Genomic DNA, 20,493 nt, shown 5'->3' with positions numbered 1-20,493 from the left:
ATAGCCTAATACACTTGTGAAAACGAAAAGTGAACGACCCTTAATGTACACACAAGTTTGTCTATGAATAATGGTATGTTTACTAAAAAACCCATTTGATTTCTTATTCAGTTCTCAGTGAATCATAATCCTAACCCCCAAGTGATTCCTTTTCCCCCACAGAATTAATCTATTTATATGTAATCTGAAAATAATTTCATTAGGTCTTCATGTCCTGTAAATATAAATAAAAACAAAAGAATCCATATCTCTCTCATATTAAACAAATCAAAAACAAGTAATCTCATTCCCTGTCAAATGAGTTGTAGAATCTTCTCCCTATAAATATGTAATTCTCTGTAAGAAAGTGTAGATCATTCTTTAATAAGATCCTCGTCAAACGGACAAGCAATGTTTTTAAGACCTAATGTGTGTAACGGACCTAGTGAATGATATGTTTTTTTTTTTTTGCACAAACTAAAACAAAAATTGTAATAAATCAGGAAATAAATGGGCGTGATTGGCTGTAGGGAGATCGGAGACAGAGGACAGTTGAGTTTACTGAAGAAAACCTGCTGCTGACCAGGTTAGCTCTGTGGAGAATGTTATGGTGACTAAAACAAAAGTTGAGGAAACTCTTTATGAACCGGAAAAGTCAGAGTTTCCCTGTTTTCAGGTTTAGAAAACTAAAAATTTTTTGGTAAACCTGCTTTGTGAAACGGACCCCAGGAAAAGAGAAAAAATTGAAAATGCATAGAAAGTGTGTGAACAAATTTTAGTGTAAGAAAATAAACATTGAAGGGTGGAATTGCAGCTTACGTTTTTTTGTGGTTTTTATTATAGTCCGTAAACAGCAATGGGAAGTAGGCAGACTGGATCCAACCTGTGGAAAACCATAAAACATCTAAAACTGTTTTAATTTAAAACATATGGAGTTATTTCCCAGCCATCTCTGATCGGTTTCCCTTCATAAAACAGCAGCAGGACCAGGAAAACTAAAGCAGGTTTGAACTACAGACACAGCTGCCTCTGTAAACTGTTCTGGATGTTCCTCCCTGTATCCAGTCCGCCATGTTGCTCCTGCTCCTCTATCTGGGTCTGTCCATCAGCCGCGGCCTGGCAGCCTCCATCAGCCCCCTCCCCTCTCGCTGCTCCAGCATCCTGCTCTCCTTCAGAGCACTCCTCTTCCTCTCCATCAGTCTGAGATATTTTCTCAGTGAACCTGCTTCTCCTCCCATCTTGCTCTCCCTCCTGCTCCTCCACCGCTGACGCTCCTGCAGCTTCGTCTCCCTCCTCTTCCTCCTCTGTCCTCTCCTCTGTTCCCATGGCCTCTCCTGCTGTGGGGCATTTGTGATCTCTGTAGTAGCTCTGCCTGGTGAATCCTTTGTTGCAGGTGGAGCACCTGAACCTGTAGTTATCTGTGTGGGACTGCTGATGCTCCATCATGTGAGCCCTGCGGCTGAACGCCTTCTGACAGAACAGACACTTGTAGGGTTTGATACCTGTGAGTGAGGAGAGTTCGATACAATCAGTCGCCATCTAATCAGGTCCAAAGTTAATCCAGCATAAAATCAACGAGGGTTCAAAGCAGGAAAAGCAAAACAAACCTTGCTTCATGATTGACGCCCTCAATTCAATTCAAAAATACGTTATTAATGTCAAAGGGAAATAAAATGTTCAAGGATTTTAATCTATTACCAAGCAAAGTGGTGACAGTGGGGAGCTTACAGCGAATATTTAAGCTTAGATTGACCTTTCAAACCTGGGATTAAGTGAAAAAGGCTAAATCTAAAAATATTTTTTTCTAAAAATCGATAAATTTCCATGATACCAGTCAAAAAACCCCAAAAACATTTCCTAAAGTCTAAATCAGAGGTCAATGATTAGCGGGCCGCGGGCCGGATCTGGACCCACCTGCTGGCTAATCCAGACCCAACCTGATTTAAAACATTTATAAATTACTGCATGCTGTCCGACAACAGAGTCTAACTTCACTTGCGCTGCTTCTCCTGTTAATACGGTAAAGCCGTGTGGAGCGCAGGCACCAGGCTACACGTGCTACACATTAGCCAATGACTGCTGTCAGTCTGGGTTGCTGCTGCTGCTACTTTTAGACACAGCAGGCAAACCTGTGGCAAGCCGGGTGATGGGAAAGAAGAAGAAGATGATGAGAAAAAGAGAGCAGAGAAAGTGTGGACTGCTGGAAGAACAGCGGTGAACTTGTGGCAGAAAAATGAAATGGCGTGCTTAAAGATGACCCTGCACATTTAGAGTATGTTTGGCTCAACGTACTGCTGTGAAGCAGGATGTTCCACCATGAGCATATCCAAAGATAAATATGCAAACCCAGGTTTAAAGCCCTGCAGGGCAGCATAACGCCCACTGCTCTGCACTGAGCCTGGTTCTGTTGGAGGTTTCTTCCTGTTAAAAGGGAGTTTTTCCTCTCCACTGTCGCTACAAGCATGCTTAGTCAGAGGGATTGTATTTGAGTCAATGAATCGATGCAATCAAATGGTTTTCCTTAGATAGAAAACTTTGAATCAATTTGACTGAATGATCTGGTTGAATTGCAAAGTGCCTTGAAATGACTTGTGTTGTGAATTGGCGCTATATAAATAAACTGAATTAATTGAATTAACGGTCAGTTCAGGTGTTTTATAAAATACGTGAATCAGGAAATTGTCTAAATACCAAACTGAACGATTGTTGTTCTCTACTTCAAAAAAACACTTCAGATTCATTTTAAAATGGAAAAAATATTCTGTTTTTTTTTTATTTTAAGTTTTTTATTTAAAAGGTAGATGTATAACATGGATGCATAAACATCTCATTTTATTTAAGTGTTAAATTCTGTTAAAATTGGTTACCCCTGGTCTAAATAATTGAGCTGGCAAAGCGGACCCTGACTTTAGCATCCAAGAACGCCGCTGACTGCTCTCAATATGAAAACTCAGTTACTAGGATTAGTGATTTATTTATTTTCATTTTCCATCTGATTACATGAGAGGAACACAGATGTTTTGCATTCATGTTCCCTTGCAGCTAGAAGGATCCAAATCTAGCTTATCTGACAACAGAACGGCTGTTCTTTACTCACCAGAGTGAGACAAGATGTGAGCTTTCAGTTTGTCTGGTCTGTTAAATTCTTTGGTGCAGCCCACATGTGTCCTGGGAAAGGAAAGAAGTGAGACGAGCAGGAAAAATCAGCTAAAGTGTAAATAACTGATCTAGAATAAAAATAGGTTTCCCATTCAGGAGCCTCACCCAAAGGGACACTTGTACTTCTTAAACGGCTCGTGGATGAGCATGTGCCTCTTCACTTTGTCCTTTCTGTTGAACGTCGCCTCACAGAGGGAACACTTGTACGGTTTTTCACCTGGAATCAGATTCAAGCTTATAAATGAAGCCGATTTAAGCAGATTTACTCTGCAAAAATGAAGTCAATGCTTGAAATAAGTGTATTTCATTTGGTTTGAGCAGGTGGGACAATTTACCAATGGAATAAGATGATTTACATTTAAAATAAGAAAAAAAAATAAAGAATAAGAATAAATATCTGATTATCTTTTATTAAGGGCAAACATATGCATTTCATTGGCAGATCATCTTATTTACTTCCTCAAATGAAGGATAAATACAAACATTTTAGGACTTTTAAATCAGCCTTTTCCATATAAATGAAAACATATTTTAGATGTGACTTAATAACAGACCTGAGTGAATCCGAGTGTGCAGTTTGAGGTAGTGCTCTGTCTTGAACGCCTTCTTGCAGATCTGACACTTGAATCTTCCTCCCACGCCATGAGTGGGCAGGTGGCGTCTGAAGTACCTCTCACATGGGAAGACCTGAGGACCGACAGCGGCGACGGATTAAAAGGCTGCGATACAATGTCGACTTTTTACTTATCCTATCTTTTTGGAGCTAAAGTCTGATTTTTCTGTGTCAATCAAAAGGGCAGGCCGGGTCTAGTCAGATCACTATGGTGACTCAGAGTGAAGCAACCAGGAAGTCAGACACATTGGTAAAAATCTTCACCTGTTCACAGACTCTATAAAGAAGAGACATTTAGGTATGAGATAGATGTACTGAAAGTTTGAAATGTTTGAAGCAGAATGAGAGTTTGTTAACTGACCCAAAACTGTCTCAAAATTAAACAAATTCTGTGGGAAGTCGCAATTAGAAGCACCGATCAGGTGACTCTATAGCTATAAATACTTTCTGGTTTGCTTTGAAATCTGACTTAGTGACTGAATCACAAATATAGTGCTGGTTATCTAATAGAGAAAGAAATCTGGCATCCAAGAACTCAATTTTAGTGCAATAAAGCATGTGGTGAAACTAAGGGAGAATAAGGAATGATGGCCATTATTTGTTTTAGTGTAGTTAAGATCATCGATGAATCAGAGCCAATGATGATCATTTTAAACGGTAACATCTTTTGAAAACTTTTAGCACATTTCAGCTATAGAAATCAGCTGTTTTTATTTAGCTGTTTGATTTTCAGCAGAGGAAATAAAAAAATATTTTAAGTTAAATAACTAGAATTGATCCTCTAGAAATGCAGCAGCAGTTTGGCTTCAATAGCTATGAAAATAACATTCTGTTTTAAATGAGGTAAAAACGTACTATTGAAAATAATTACAAGATGGGATTATATTTAGTCAGCAGATTATTTAATACTGATCAATAAAGGGACTTCAGAGAATTAGATCTAATCTTCTTTGGTCTAAAATAAAAAGTTAAACACGTTATGTTCCAACATTAACATTACAGAAGTTTTGTGTTTGTCCAACAAAAAAAAAACATTTTATTCCTTTCTGATTTTCAGCAATATCATAAAACTGCTGGTTCTACTAATAAATATTTAGGTGACCTATTTTTAAAACATTAGATCAGAGACAAATACAGACTTTATTAGAGGCCGAGGTGCCAAAGATCTGTTGATGAATTTGTTTTGCTGCTCGCCGCTCTGCCTTAGCCTCATAGATCTGCAGATATAGATACGTAGCTCATCAGAGGGGAAACAAACCTTTTGACAGTGTGGACACGGGAAGCTGTGGGAGGCGGTCAGCAGGTGTTGCTCCAGAGCTTCCTGGGTTGAATACCTGCTCTGACATTTCACACATCTGGAACAGGAACAGTAGAGGAGGTGAGGAGAGAACCAACATGGCCGCTCAGTATATAATCCCAATACTTCTGATGTTTTTTCTGTTTTATTTAGACCGAAAAACGAATTTCTAAGCACAAAAAGAGCAGACATTTGGGTTTGGTCCAAGAAGAATAACGCAGCCTTGCCCCTCCCCGACTAGTTGCTGTATAACTGTCATCAGCTGGGGGAAAGAAGGCTCTCACTCCTCCTTCTTAAAATTAGAAAACTGAAGACCCACCCACCCCTCTTTTTAGGTACCAATATTTTTAAACTAGTGAGCTTTGATCGGCAGCGGACTCCAGGCCAGCCAGCCCAATTTATCTATTAGCATGAACCTTTAGGTCGGGGCTCCCTAAACATTACAGCCTGGGACCCAAAAAAATAACAATACAAAAAGCCCCAAAAATACATATTCACTCAATGACTTCACTCTAAATGTATCCATATAATATGAAGTAAATATATTCATTTTTAATGTTTATTTTTTAAATTACATTTTATTATTTTATTAATTTTAAATGTTTCTTATTAAGTTGTTCAATGACATATTTATTTATCATGCATTTTGCCATTTAATTGTCTATTTAATATTTTAATTATGCTTTAAATAAATAAATAAAAAATTGAGCATCAGCCTATTTCACGGTATATGTTTTTACTTCATGGGAAATTCACTTTTATGCCTTTTGTAATATTGTTTTTTTGCCCTCCATATACTTCAGGGATCACATCGCAATGATTTTGAAAAAAATTAGTCGATCCCACAACTCGTGATCCTCCTGGGGGTCCTGCTCCCTACTTTGGGAACCCCTGCTCTCAGTCTTACTCTGTAAAAGCAGAACAGCAAAACCTATAAACTCTGCACAATAAGCTAATGACAACTTTAACTTTATTGGGATTTCTTTTAATACTTTTATTTAACTGATGTATCAGAATTGACTGAGTTCTTTTGGAGTGCAGGAGACACTCCAAATACCTCTAAATACCTCCTATGACTCTGTTGTGGCATCAGCCATCTTCTATGGAGCTGTCTGTTGGAGCTGTGGCTCATCTGTAGCTGAGAGAAAGCGGCTGGAACAGCTGATCAGAAAGGCCAGCTCTGTGATTGGATGCCCTCTGGACTCAGCGCAGGAGGTGGAAAACAAAAGGATCCTAACTAAATGAACATGTCTGTTGGATAATGTTTCCCACCCCATGCATGAAGCTGTTTCAGAACTGGAGAGCTGCTTCAGTGACAGACTGCTGCACCCTAAATGCACCAGGGAGCGTTATCACAGATCCTTCCTCCCAGCTGCTGGAAGACTTTATAACAACCACTGTTCCCAACAACCTAAATACTTTGTTACTTTCATGCTGATTTTTGCACAGTTTCTGTCTTAGTCAGTTAAATAACACGCTGCTGTCATTTTGCACATCTCTGATGTTGCTGCTATTCATAACATATGCTTTACTGTAAAAATGTCCACAGCTGTATATTGGTTATTTATTCTCCATGTGCACAGTTTTATATTGTTAAAAACACTTTACAGTACAGTATTTTATTGTTTATCTTCACTAGTATGTTATTCTTGTACATTTTTCTAATGTTTTTCTATGTTTGTTACCATTTTTTTCTATTATCTTTTAGCTGCTACAAACAACAGAATTTCCCAATTAAAATAGAAAATAGGGATTTTCTATTTTATTCTATTCTAGAATAAAAATTATTATTGATTACATACAGTATTATAGCAGTGAAAATATTGATCATTGTTTTTATTTCCAGTAAAGGCAACGGGATCATATTTTAAATTCCGTTTCAGATGTTTGTCTAAACAACACGAGATCTTTATTATTACTAAAGGATTTTAGAATTGTGACTTCCCCCTACTGTCCAGTAGGTGTCGCCATTTCACTGTTTTCTTTTTGTTCTTTTCAGGAAGCAGGTAGATGGGCTGCTAATTGAAAGCACCTGATGGCTGTTAAATACTGACATCCAGTCAGTCACTCTCTCTGCTTGATTGGGCCTCCAGACCAGACTGGAACAGGCAGCTCTGGCTGAGACTGGCTGAGCAGCTCTTCAATGGCATAATTAGGAGAAAATCAATTATTGTTTATTTGAATCCGCTCGTCTGTGAGAGGGGCGTGACAGAATAATGATCCAATACGTTTTCACACCAACAACCAATCAAAGAGCAGTATCCCTCTAGTTGGGCCAATCCCTAAGCAGTAGTTATTTAAACTGTCTCTGTCTAGTTTGTTCCTTCCCGTCCTTCCTACCTGTAGACGCTCGTCTCCTTGCGCGTGTTCTGCTGCGGGCAGAAGCAGTGGGAGTACTGGTGGACTCCCAACTCAAACAGGGAGGAGAAGACCTTGCTGCAGAGGTGGCAGCGGTACGTCAGCTGCTCCTGGTGCGTCCGGATGTGCTCCAGGAAGTGATCCAGCTTCTGGAAGGTCTGGGAGCAGCTCTTTAACACACACTTATAAACCTGTGGTGAAACAGCAGTCAGTGCTATAGATTCTCTACATGCACCCCTAAACTTGTGCGAAAGCTTTAGACCTTCGCTCACCTGCTCGCCTTTATGCTGGGTCAGATGAGACTTGAGCTGGAAGTAGGTCTTGAATTTGCTGGAGCAGAACTGGCACTGGTAGGAGCTGTCAATCACCACCATCTGTTTGGTTGGAGTCTCGAACAGTTGGTTCTGGTCAGACTGGTTCCCAGGCTGACCGGCCTGCACGTCGTCCCCACCGCCGGCGGTTGGATCGGGTTCGGCCTCAGTTGCTGCCTCCTCGCCTGGCGCCTCTGTAACCAGGCATTGAACTGGCTGTAAGAGCTGGAAATCTGACCCTGGTGCTGTTATCGTTCAGCTGAGCGTCGGGTTTTAGACACAGAACCAGTGTGCTGCTGGATAAACACTGACTCTACCTCTCTGAGCCGTTTCCAGTTCTGTTTGCGTCTGCTGCGGCCCATCCTGATCCCCGCCGCCTTGCTTCTGCTGGTCAGCGATCCGTTCCTCCTCAATGAACGAAACCGGCACCACCTTGACTGAGATTGGCAGTCGGGTCACTCTGTTTGCCACACTCATCGGCCACACCTGCAGAGGACAGCAGGTGTCACCTACTTACTTCAAATACCGTAAAATTCACCTCTTTGTTATTATATTGCTGGTTTATTTTGCTCTTGGTAAAAGCTGGAAATAAACGCCCACCTTGTGCGTCTGCATGTGTTTCTTCACATTGGACTTTTGGGCGAAGGCTCGTCCACAGACGATACACTGGAAGGGTTTTTCTCCTGTGTGGCTGCAGAAAGAGCACAGCTCTGTGTGAAAACATTCACAGTAGTACCTGCTGAGTTTGTGTCTGAATCCTGCTGGATAGCTCACCTCCTGATGTGCTGCTGGAGGTCAAAGTTCTTGGAGAAAAACTTATCGCAGAAATTACACTTCAGCTTCTGAGCTTTTCCCTTCAGGTGCTCTGCTGGGGAGAGAAGTTTAGAGAGACGATAGTGAACAGGCAGAGTAAGAATAAATCTGCTCATCATTTTCCTCTTCAGGTTTGCAGCATCGTTCCACAGTGACTTATGGACATGTTTGATGGTCCATAAAGATCATCACCGCTGACATGTTTAGACCTCATCTGCTGATCTGCCGTCATTTCATGCTTCTCAGACTGATGCCCACTTATTTCCAGATGAAAAAACACGGAGGAAACATTCGTTTCCATCCCATCGAGTGGACTACAATGTTTTAGTACAACCAAGGTAAGCCCGTCAGCACAATCTCCTCACTGACTGGATAGCCACATTATGTTTGCTTCTTGATGATTGATTTGGTTTGAGGGTAAAGTGGGACACTTTTTTATAATGTAGTTTTTGTGGTAATTATTCAGCCCATTTCATTTCTACAGATAGGTTTTCATACTTGTTCCAAACCTGTTCCAGGACTTACTTTTGCTTATTATTTAGGTAGCACACACATATCACAAATGCCTTTGACAGAATTCAAATGAGCCATTTTAATCTAGATTAATCTAGATCAATTCCAAGAATACAGTGAGATTAATCTAGATCAATTCCAAGATCACAGTGAGATTAATCTAGATCAATTCCAAGATTATAGTGAGATTAATCTAGATCAATTCCAAGATTATAGTGAGATTAATCTAGATCAATTCCAAGATTAAAGTGAGATTAATCTTGATTAGAAAAAAAAATGTATGCCCACCAATAATAATAATAATACAGTGACTGGGGCCTGATACTGTCCCATCTAATTAACCACAAAACCAACACATTAGCTTCATCTATGTCTGTGATCTTTTTTCATCCATGTGGTCCTGATTTTCTATGTAGAGGAACTGTTGATGAACCTGTGTACGTCCTTAGAGCAGGTTCAAGTTAACTTCTACTTTTAGTTGTTATTCAAATATTTTGTTTTTATTTCGCTGTTTTCTTTGGTTTTGCTTTAAGACGTTAATTTCTTTATACTGGACGGCTTTTTTTGCGTATTCAGGGTTATGATTTCAAAATATTAGTATTTTTCAACAAACCTGCTTTTAGTAACTGTATACATCTATATGCCCTGTTTTACTAGGTCTAATAATACATTTTATTTGAAAGCGCCTTATCACAACACCCAAGGACACTGTACAGGCAGATAAAAACATTAAAAACAGGAAGCTAAAAAGTACAAGCATAAGATGCCACAGAAAACAAAACAGCAGGAAGTAAAATAAAACCAAGGGAAGAAAAGGAAGAGAACAATATTGGAGTGATGCATAAGAACTAGATGGGATAGGACTGTCTGAACAGGAAAGTTTTGAGTCTGGATTTGAAAAGAGGGAAGGAGTCCAGAGTACGGAGATCCGGAGGGAGGGAGTTCCAGAGGTGGGGAGCAGAGCGACTAAATGCCCGGTTCCCCATTGTGACCAGACGGGCCGAGGGAACGGAGAGCTGGAAGGTGTGGGAGGATCTTAGGGAGCGGATGGGGGTTTTAACGTGAAGGAGATCTGAGATGTAAGATGGAGCCAAGCTGTGGAGGGCCTTGAATGTAGTTAGGAGGAGTTTGAAGATGATTCTTTGTTTGATGGGGAGCCAGTGGAGTTGTTGCAGGATGGGAGTGATATGATGAGAAATGGGAGTCAGAGTGATCAGGCGTGCTGCAGAGTTTTGGAGGAGCTGTAGTTTCTGGAGGGACTTGTTTGGAAGGCCAAAAAGAAGTGAGTTACGGTAATCGATGCGTGAAGTGATGAGACTGTGAACAAGAATGGCGGTAGTTTGGGGAGTGAGGGAGGGACGGAGACGAGAGATGTTACGCAGATGGAAGTAGGCAGACCGGGTGATGTTGTTAATGTGGGACTGGAAGGAGAGGGTGCTGTCGAGGACGACACCCAGACTCTTAACCTGAGGGGAGGGGAGGACAGTTTAATCATTGATGGTAATCGAGAAGTTATTAGCTTTGGAGAGAGTGTGAGGTGTGCCTACTAGGAGGACTTCGGTTTTAGAGCTATTCAATTTGAGGAAGTTGGATGAGAACCAAGAATGGATTTCTTGGAGACAGAGGGTGAGGGAGATTGGTGGGAGTGAGGCAGATGGTTGAGTAGAAAGGTAGAGCTGGGTGTCGTCCGCGTAGCAGTGGAATTTGATATGATGCTTACGGAGGATGTAGCCAAGAGGGAGGATGTAGATAATAAACAGGAGGGGCCCCAGGACAGAACCTTGGGGCACACCAGCAGAAACAGGGAAGTAGATGGATTTATGAGATTTGAGTTGTATGAACTGTGTCCTATCTGAGAGGTATGAAGTGAACCAGGTTAGAGGGGTGCGGCTGATACCGATGGATGATAGTCGACTGAGGAGAGTGGCATGGGAGATGGTGTCGAAGGCTGCTGTAAGGTCCAGGAGAATGAGGATGGAAAGTAGTCCAGAGTCAGAAGCCATAAGGAGGTCGTCAGAGATCTTGATGAGTGCTGTTTCAGTACTGTGCAGAGGACGGAAGCCAGATTGAAACTGTTCGTAAATATTATTGGACATCAGGTGGTTGTGGAGTTGGGAGGCAACAGATTTTTCCAGAATTTTGGATATGAAGGGTAGATTGGATATGGGACGTAAGTTATTGAAGTTGGTGGGGTCCAGGCCAGGTTTTTTCAGAATTGGGGTGACTGTAGCGGTTTTGAGTGCAGAGGGGACTGAACCAGAGCTTAAGGAAGAGTGGATGATTTTGGTGATGAGAGGAGCAAATGAAGAGCAGCAGGATTTAACCAGAGTGGACGGGAGAGGATCGAGCTGACATGTGGAAGGTTTGGATTTATGAATGAAGTCGGAAATGGCTTGAACAGATGGAATTTATAAAAAAATTATAAAAAAAGAAAACCAACACCACAGTTCACCCTGACCACGCCATCCCCACAGTGAAGCACGGTGGAGGCAGCATCAGTGGGATCATATGTTTCTAAGCTACTGTGTTTGATTTATTCTTCCATTTCCTCACCTATTGCTCCATCTGTGTTCTTTTTGCTGCTCCTGGGTTGTTTGGGTATGATGACCTTTTCAAAGTCGCCCAGCTCCCCCATGCTGCTGCTGTTGCTGCAGCTCTTTGTTTTGCTGCCCTGCTTCCCAGGACTGTAGACAGGAGCGCTGCTGAACGCCTGGCCTTCCACACACTGTCCAGGAACCTGGCAGAAGGAAACCAAACCACAGGAGCTGGGATGTGAAGGTGGGGAAGATGTTTAGGAACCAGATGGCTGGACGGACTCACCTGAGAAGGATGGAAAGCTGGGAGACCTAATGCATGGATCTCTGCTGCTCCCCCACCTCCACCCCCAGCAGCAGCTCCTGCCATGTGGGGCATGGTGCTGTAAACCTGCACCACCGAGTTGCTGTGGCTCACTGGGACCTGGGAGGCCAGGGGCTGCTGGGGGTGCTGTCCAGCTGGCAGGGGGTGGGACTGCTGCTGCTGCTGATGATGATGATGGTGATGGAGGTGATGATGGTGCTGAAGATAGGACACCCCTGCTGTGTGCATGCTCAGGTTACTCTGCAATAAAAGCAAAAAACATAATGAAATGTTAAGAATGAGCTTCATTCAGAAGGGAGCAGCTTTCACTGATACCTGAACAGGCGTCTGCATGGCCGCCATGGGCTGGTCGATGGAGGTGAACGCTGAGATGGCCGACATCAGAACGTCATCGCTGACCAGCACGTTACCTTGGACCAGAGTGTGGGTCAAAGGAGACGGAGGGACGGTGATGTAGGTCGATACCTGCAGGACCAAAACGGATGCAAACACTTAGAAGCAGACTTTCTGAATATTTTGACACCGTCTGCAGGTATCATTCTGATCAGATCAACCGAAGGAACAATGAGGTTATTGTGCTGTTCAGCAGAAACTGTTTTTTTTATTATTGCTGAGGATAAAATGATCTGTTGCTGATTAGATCTTAACCACCTTCAGTTCTCAGATGTTTAAAAAAAAGATGGGGCAGATGCATTTAAGTCAATGAGTCGATGCACTCAACTGGTTTTCCTTAGATATAAAACTTTGAATCAATGTGACTGAATGATCTGGTTGAACTATAAAGTGTGTTGAGATGACATGTGTTGTGAATTGGCGCTATAGAAATAAACTGAATTGAATTCATTTTTAAAATAAGGCTGCTTTTTTTGACTTATATATATATAATAAAATATGTGTTCTTCAGGTCTGTTTAAGGGATTAAGAAAGGAAGGTTTAACATTTTATTTACAAAAAGGTTTCCCAGCAAAAATTCCCAGATTTCCTTTTGAGATGACAGATTTGTTCATTAAAATGCATTCCCAGAAATACAGGTTCACCAGGACCATGTCTTCCAGGCGCTGCGTCTGGATGAAGGTCACCTTCATGCTTCCATCTGTCCACGACCCCACTGTGGGACAGCAGGTCCCACAATGTGGGACAATCATCCTCCTGGACATCGACACCATAACGCACTCTGTAAAATCCAGGTCCAAGCTGCCATTAAAGCGTCTTTGCTGCGCTGCTTAGAACCGCAAATTCACCATTTTTTGGGCATGAAAAAAAAATAGATATATTTCTTCTTCTTAGTTTTCTCTGGAGTTCCGTCACATGATAAGCAGAAAAAAATGGAAAAGCAGTTTGGATGATATTTTAGAAATGTCCTTTATGAGTCAAAAAATGCAGCTTTGACTGTAAAACGAAAAAGCTTTTCTGTAAATGCATTTATGTTTTCAAGTTGGACATTTATCAATTTTATTTTGGCCACTTTTTGCTGGAAAATCTTTTTGAAAAAGAATTGTTCAACATTAAATGAAGTAACCAAATGAGCAGCCCTGGAGAAGGAAATAAAAATTAAGTTTGAATTTTCTGCTTTTAATTTAGTCTGTAATAAAAACAATGCAGCTAACAGTTTAAAATTAAAAAACATTTCTGTTATAACATTTAATTTTATCTGAGACATCTTTTGAAAGTTAAGTATAAAACATGATCCTATTGATTATTTTAACTCATCTATAAATGAAACAGCTTTAATGAAGAAAATGCTAATATAAAAATGTAATTTTGAATGATATAAATTTTAGCTTTATTCATACGTCATCAAATTCAGCTTTATTTTCAATTTAATTAATTTAAATTAGAAAACTGGGACCAATTTGCTTCCATAATGTTCTAGTGTAACACATTGAAAGACTAATAAAGAGATAGGTATGGATCTATTTCAAAACAAAAAGCGCATTTTCGTGCATCGACAGGCTGCCAAACAAAGAGCTTTTGATAATGACAGTCTTTCAAACACAAGTAGGTAAAATCTGCATGGGAAGGTTGCTTACTGTAATGTTAAAATATGTGAGATGTGTGAAGAATTAGAGGTGTCTACATGCTCTACAGTTTCTACTGGTTTTCCCTTTTATTACTAAGAAAATTCCTAAAAAGAGAGAAACTGTCCCACAGCATCCCAGATCCTCCGCCGTACCTTACATTCTGCATTTAAACAAATCTATTTATCGTTTTAATTAAACCCCGTGAACCATCAACAGACCCACACATGAATCAGCCTCCAGCTCCTTGGACTCACCTGTCTGTTAGCAGAGGTTTGGGGGACGGAGCTGACTGAGGGGACCGGTGCGTAGGCATTGGTGGAGGCCAGGGACACGGTGGACAGGGAGGGGGCCCCAGACTGACACTGCTCCCTCTTGTGCGTCATGAAGGCCGGCAGAGAATTAAACTGCTTTTTACACTTTCCACACAGGAAGACATCTTCATCATCTGAACAGAACCAAAAAACCCAGATAAGGCCAGACGGAAAACAACGGCAAGCTGAGTATTTTATACAACCCTGTCCAAGGTAGTGACTGAGGCGTCCTGGTCTTAAAGGAATAGTACACCCAAAACATGATTAGCCTTCATTTTCTACTCACCCCCATGCTGAACAACACTCTGGAGTACTTTTTTGATATCTCAAATGCATCTGGAGATCTGGGAGGCTTCTTGCTGTCTGCTGACTTTCAAATAATGGAGGTCTATGGCGCCCGAGGCAGAAAGGTCCATAAAAGTCCACAAAAAACGTGTCAATATTCCTCCATACTGCTCGTCCAATGTATTCCAAGTGTCCTGAGTGGGTAGCATCCAGAATTTACTCGAAACGAAGTCATTTAGAATGTTTTTAGAGCATAAACAGTAGTGTATAGGATTTCCTGAAATCGCGCGCCTGCGAGTTCACGACACTACGGAACCCGGCAGACCAAACCAGATGAAAGTGCGCATTCAGCGTCTGCTCTGCCGATAATGCAAGCGTAGAAGAAGAAATGTGCTGTTTACCTGTGCAAAGAAAGAAACAACGAAAGAAAAATGTCTGAGGACTTCAGTGTTGAGGAAGAGCATGAGTTCTTTGCCGAGCTGAATGCGCACTTTCATCTGGTTTGGTCTGCCGCGGTTTCCGTAGACTCGTGAACGCGCTTTTAGGAAATCCTATACACCACTGTTTATGCTCTAAAAACATTCTAAATGACTTTGTTTCGAGTAAATTCTGGATGCTACCCACTCAGGACACTTGGAATACATTGGACGAGCAGTATGGAGGAATATTGACACGTTTTTTGTGGACTTTTATGGACCTTTCTGCCTCGGGCACCATAGACCTCCATTATTTGAATGTCAGCAGACAGCAAGAAGCCTCCCAGATCTCCAGATGCATTTGAGATATCAAAAAAGTACTCCAGGGTGTTGTTCAGCATGGGGGTGAGTAGAAAATGAAGGCTAATCATGTTTTGGGTGTACTATTCCTTTAATACGTCTGCGGTTTGTTGATAAGAAGGAAAAATAGGTCACACTGAATGATCTGATTTCTTTTCAAATTACTTATTTTTCGGAGTTAGGAAGCTGAGACAGAAGCATTTCTTGCAAGAAATAAGGTTCAAATTTATTTAACATCCTCAGATGGAGAGAAAGAGCTCTGACTGAGGCGACCTCAGCACATACATTAATACCTTACAATTTCCCAACAGACACACTCCCCCCATTGGAACCAACCCATCCCCTACATAAAGGACTTTCTTACACTTGAACATTGAAGCAAAACAACTTGAGTTCATCAGGGCCATTCCCTGTTAGGTTAATATATCTTTCACTGACCAGTAGAGACTGACATTTTTTCGGGAATCCCACGGGTCACGGGATTCCTGTGGGATTCCTGTGGGATGGGAGTCAGTATTAGTAACGACCACGTGATTGGGACGGTACAGGATTAAACATTAACGGGAGCAGACGGGAGCGGGAGCAAACCAATAGTAACTAAAAAAAACTAGGATCGATGCCAAAAAATAAAATAAAATAGAAAGAAAAAAAATCCAGTACTGGCACCGCCATTTTGTAGTTTTTTTCCTTGAAGCCTACGCTATAATGCGAGTCAAAAAAACTACACCACCCAAAAACCAACAGTGCTTCCGCTCTGAGTTTTTCTCAAAAACAAAAATGGAGGGACCAACAGTTACTACAGTTAGAAACATGAACTTAACTGACCCTTCATAGAAATTCAGATTCAATGTATTGGCAGAAATCTTAATGAAGACAACAAGAATGGGAGTGGTGCAGGAGCGGGAGTCATTCTGAATGGGAGCGGGATGGGAGTGGGAGTAATTTCACCAGGAGTAGGACGGGACAGGATTTAGATTTCTACTCTGGCCCGGGATCGGGACGGGACAGGAGTGAAAATCCACTCCCGTGTCAGTCTCTACTGACCAGACGGATCTCCTAATAACAACAGTCCTCCACTTCATGCCATGAAGGAGGCTGTAACTCATTCTTATCTCTCATGACTTTCGTTTGGAGCCTGTGAGGCTCAGAACAGACATTTTTTACTCCACAATTTCTACAAACATTTTTCTTTGATTTGTAGACTTTTCAGCTTAGATTTTTCACCTAGCTGTCATTTTTCTGTCCCCCTAACCATGGAACCATGCATGGTTGAACCTGGCTTCAGATCCCACAGGGAAGTAAAGGGCTATTTCCATTTTTTTCTTAAATCTTGGCAAAATTAACCGATTTAAATATGAAATTCATAGAAAATCTAGACAGGAATTTGTTTCATAGTTTATGATCATTTTAAGCTTTGTGTGTGAAAATGTTTTGTTCAGGCGTCTAAACTGAACCCAGTTCAAGAACCTGGAATATCAAAAGTAAAAAAGATTTAGAAGCTGAAAAAAAACTGTGAAATGCCTTTTTTTTCAATTAGGTTTAAGAACTTAAATTTTAGGAAATTACATTTTCTGCGGCTGTTTACTGAGAATGAAGGTCATCATGAAAACAGAAAAAAATTGGTAAAACTCAGGTGTGTTTCAGAAATGCAGATCTTCCTTAAGAATCAAATGAATCAGGGAAAGCTTGGAAATTTAAACAGTTTTCTGATCTCAGTTATGATCTCTCATACCCATTGGCTGGATGGCAGGCGTCGCTGAGACGTTTTGGTTGTTTGGATCAGGAACTCCTCCTTGGCCGTCCAGCAGAGACTGGACCGCCAGCACTGTCTGGTTGTCCATGCCTGAAGACAAAAAGGACGAGGAAGTCAAAGCCCAAAAAAAGCCATTGTCTCCATAGGATGATGCACCTTCTGATAAAGTGAAGAAGTAGTTTTTAGGTTTCTTTTAGGTAGAAGTGGAAAGGAAAGATTTAACCTTTTATAGGACAAGTTAAAATTTTGTATCACTTGCATACCCCTTACAAATTGACAAAAAAAAAAGTGTTTCTTTCACTCTGTGAGTGTTTTTCATGAATTTCTTATAGAAGCCCTTTTGTTATTATTCTTAATATATTCGAGAAGGTTGGCGTTTCTTGTTATTACATTGACAATCATTTTTGCCATCAAAAGATCCAGATTTTTTTAACCCCTAGAACCCTATGGACCCGTCGGTGGGTCCAGCTGCTACGTGACCTCGTAATTTTAACAAACCCCCAGTATTGATGTAAAAAACACATTTGGCACAGTTTGGTGACATTTATGGATAAATGTGCCAAAATGGCCCCCCCGCCTAAGAAATTTCTCACTAATACCATTCTAAAATAATTATGATTCATCTGATTGAGTCCAAATTTGGTATATTTTTACACAACATTTAGATTTAAAAGTCTGTACCACTTTTTTGTGCTATAAATAATATTTTGGTAGTGTTTTGCAATGTTTATTTCAAAGAAAATTTTGGCGAGGTTCAAAAAATGCAAAACATTTAGTATTTTGTCCCTAATATTTCAGGCAGGGTCAAAGCTACAATGGTGCTGACACCAGAAAACCATTCATGACATCTTACCTTTACAGAGGTACCAAAAGTTTCTTCTTAAATCTAATAGCTTTGAGGCTATAAGTTATTTACTTTTGTGTGTTTTTGTCAGGCAGAAATTTATTTATACCCCCTTAGGGTGTAAGAGGTTAATGTTGCAAAGGTAATAAGGTCTTGTCCTGGATTCCAATAACACTGTTGGATTGAAATTTTGACTTTAAAAGTATCTCACTGAGTGCCCTATAAAGGGTTAATTACTCTTCAGATGTTTCCCCTTTTTGCAATAAGAAATCATATCTATACTCTAGAGAAAACATTTGCAACAGATTCTTAATTAGATGCAACTTTGAACTTTGACTAGGCCGTTCTGATCCATGAAGCAGCTTAGATGAAGGCCATCCCACTCTGCTTATAAGCCTAGAAATGTTGCCCTACAGTAAAGTGAACCTCTTCTTTACTCTCCAGTACGTTTCAGGCCTCCGGCAGGCTAACTGAGACTATGTTATCTTGTCACAAGCAATAAGCAAAGCGATCACACCACAGGCGTAACTTTCTGAAGGACTGGTGTGGACATGTCAACACCAATAATTTCCACTTTTTTCCCCTTTTGCGCTCATTTACTTTAGCCAAAGGTAACATAGGTTGGGTGCAGCTATCTGTGTTCAGAGCGTTTTCAGTCCGTGTTTTTTTTCCTCTCTCCCACTGCTCCCATGTCCCACCTCTCGGTGTGACATCATCGGATCTATCGCTTTCAGATATTGGATTTGGGGTCGCATTGCACTGAGTACAGAGTAACTACGTGGAGGAGGAGAGACACAGCAGCACTCAGTGAATATTAACCAGCAGCTACTTTGATGTTTAAGTAAAAGTTAGGACACGGGTTGGTTAAAAATAAATTAAGAGATCATGTCACTGAAAAATCTTTTTGTTAGACATACAGAGCTTTTTTGAGCTAAAAATGGTTACAACTTGTAAGTTTATACAAGTTAGTATTATAATGCAAGAAGCTTGAGAAAACATAGTTTGTTCTTCTTTACTAGTTCAAATAGCTGGGCTTCTCAGAGGACCATGACTCCCAGTTACAGGTTAAAATTAACATGTTTTCTTATTGTGCAGATAGAATCAGACTGCAGAGCTTCTAGATATATTGAAATTTTGTTTCTTGCATCATTATATTAGTAAATCGGTTCATAAATATTTTAAACAGAGCAAAGAGAGAAGTAGGAAGAGCTGCAGATTTAAAGGGGAAACAAATTTACTTGGTAATAAAATAGATCTCCATGTTCATCAGAAAGTTTACAAGAAAAAATATTTCTCGTTTGGTTTTTGGACATTGTTTTTAATTTGGATTTTTGGATTCCTGTTGCCTGTGGTTATGGACTTTGTTTCACTACCCTTCATTAAATCTACTAAAAATGGACCTCCGCGTGCCTCTGCTTTGGGTCAACAATCCTAACCAAATCCTGACACTAGGGATGCATGATTTATCGATTTTAGCATCGGAATCAGCTGTTGTTTGTTTTTTATACATTAATGTTTTTGGGTCCTATATATGTAATGCACTAAAAGGCATCTCTCTAACATTTACAGTGTATTATGCTTCTCTTGTGTTCTCAACAATAGGAAAGCATTCAATAAATAGATGGTTGAGCTCATTTTTGCAGCAGGAGTAACTGTAGGTCCATCAGCCTCCACCCTTAGAGTGTCACCACCAACTTTCATCACAAACTTACATCCTTGGATCAAATTGATCCAAGAAGAAAATAAACCAAAAACAAACTGGGCCTAAAATCGCAGCTTGACAAACTTCTTAGATTTATAGCCTCATCCTGCTTCAGTTTAAAATCACTGCAGGAAAAACATCAATCGTTCAAAACCGCAAACTATAAACTGATTACCTGATAGAAAATGACTTTGATAAAGACGGGAAATCATTTCATCTGCCTGATGTTTACATCTCACTTCCAGATATATTTTTCTCTACGTTTACAATGATGTATATTAAGCCACGATCCGGACATACTTTTATGACTTCCATAAAGATCCCAAAGCATATTTATCAAAATAAGCCCTAACGGCCCAGCTATGTTTGTAATTAAGCAATAATAAAGGGAATATTACTACCTTCCAGCACCTCAAATATTGCCTGCGCCATCTTGAAGAGCTCCGATAGGCAATAGGCGCTCGACTAGCAATGCCTGCCGCTTGATGGGAACTTCCCACGTTATGAAAAACCATTAGAGCATTTTAAACAAATTTTTCCACAAGTCCAAGTTTAATTATAGTATTATTGAAACGTTTAGTATTTGCCTAAAAGCGCGTGAGCTAAAAATTAAATATGCTTTAAGAATATTTCTAAACAAACTGATTTTAGTATGAATCGTTGCTACAAAACGGGGTTAATTTACAAATGATTGGACTTCCGCTTATTTTTTTATGGAATTTCTGATTGCAGACAAACTACACATATAGTAAATTAACTCTTTACTACTTCGTCTACTTGGCCAAAAAAAAAAAAAATCAAATACTTGGTAATAAACAATCGAACAGTCGACGCTCGGGAACGTGACAGGCAGCGGAACCGACCAATCAGAGCCCAGCATCATCGCCTCATGGAGAACG

At 40.5% G+C, this 20,493-nt stretch overlaps 1 protein-coding gene across 2 annotated transcripts; it reads right to left on the bottom strand.

Moving 5' to 3' along the window:
* Window positions 1-810: 810 nt before the first annotated feature.
* znf341 (zinc finger protein 341) lies at window positions 811-20,077 on the bottom strand. Of its 2 annotated transcripts, none has more exons than XM_038304910.1 (16): window positions 19,996-20,077; window positions 17,028-17,138; window positions 14,178-14,368; window positions 12,218-12,367; window positions 11,864-12,142; window positions 11,597-11,780; window positions 8,492-8,585; window positions 8,318-8,408; window positions 8,035-8,203; window positions 7,679-7,911; window positions 7,389-7,597; window positions 5,010-5,106; window positions 3,693-3,825; window positions 3,244-3,355; window positions 3,077-3,147; window positions 811-1,481 (listed from the first exon to the last, which is right to left on the bottom strand). In XM_038304910.1, exons 1-16 carry the CDS (start codon window positions 20,024-20,026, stop codon window positions 991-993), a joined length of 2,646 nt encoding a protein of 881 aa, XP_038160838.1. In that variant the 5' UTR covers window positions 20,027-20,077; the 3' UTR covers window positions 811-990. The 2 variants fall into 2 exon arrangements, with proteins under 2 accessions (XP_038160838.1, XP_038160839.1); XM_038304911.1 differs by having other exon boundaries at window positions 8,492-8,582.
* Between the last annotated feature and the right edge of the window lie 416 nt (window positions 20,078-20,493).

This window comes from Cyprinodon tularosa, unplaced genomic scaffold, assembly GCF_016077235.1.
Source record: "Cyprinodon tularosa strain WSP-4 unplaced genomic scaffold, ASM1607723v1 ctg547, whole genome shotgun sequence".
Lineage (NCBI taxonomy): Eukaryota > Metazoa > Chordata > Actinopteri > Cyprinodontiformes > Cyprinodontidae > Cyprinodon > Cyprinodon tularosa.
This window is presented reverse-complemented; position numbering and strand designations above follow the sequence as displayed.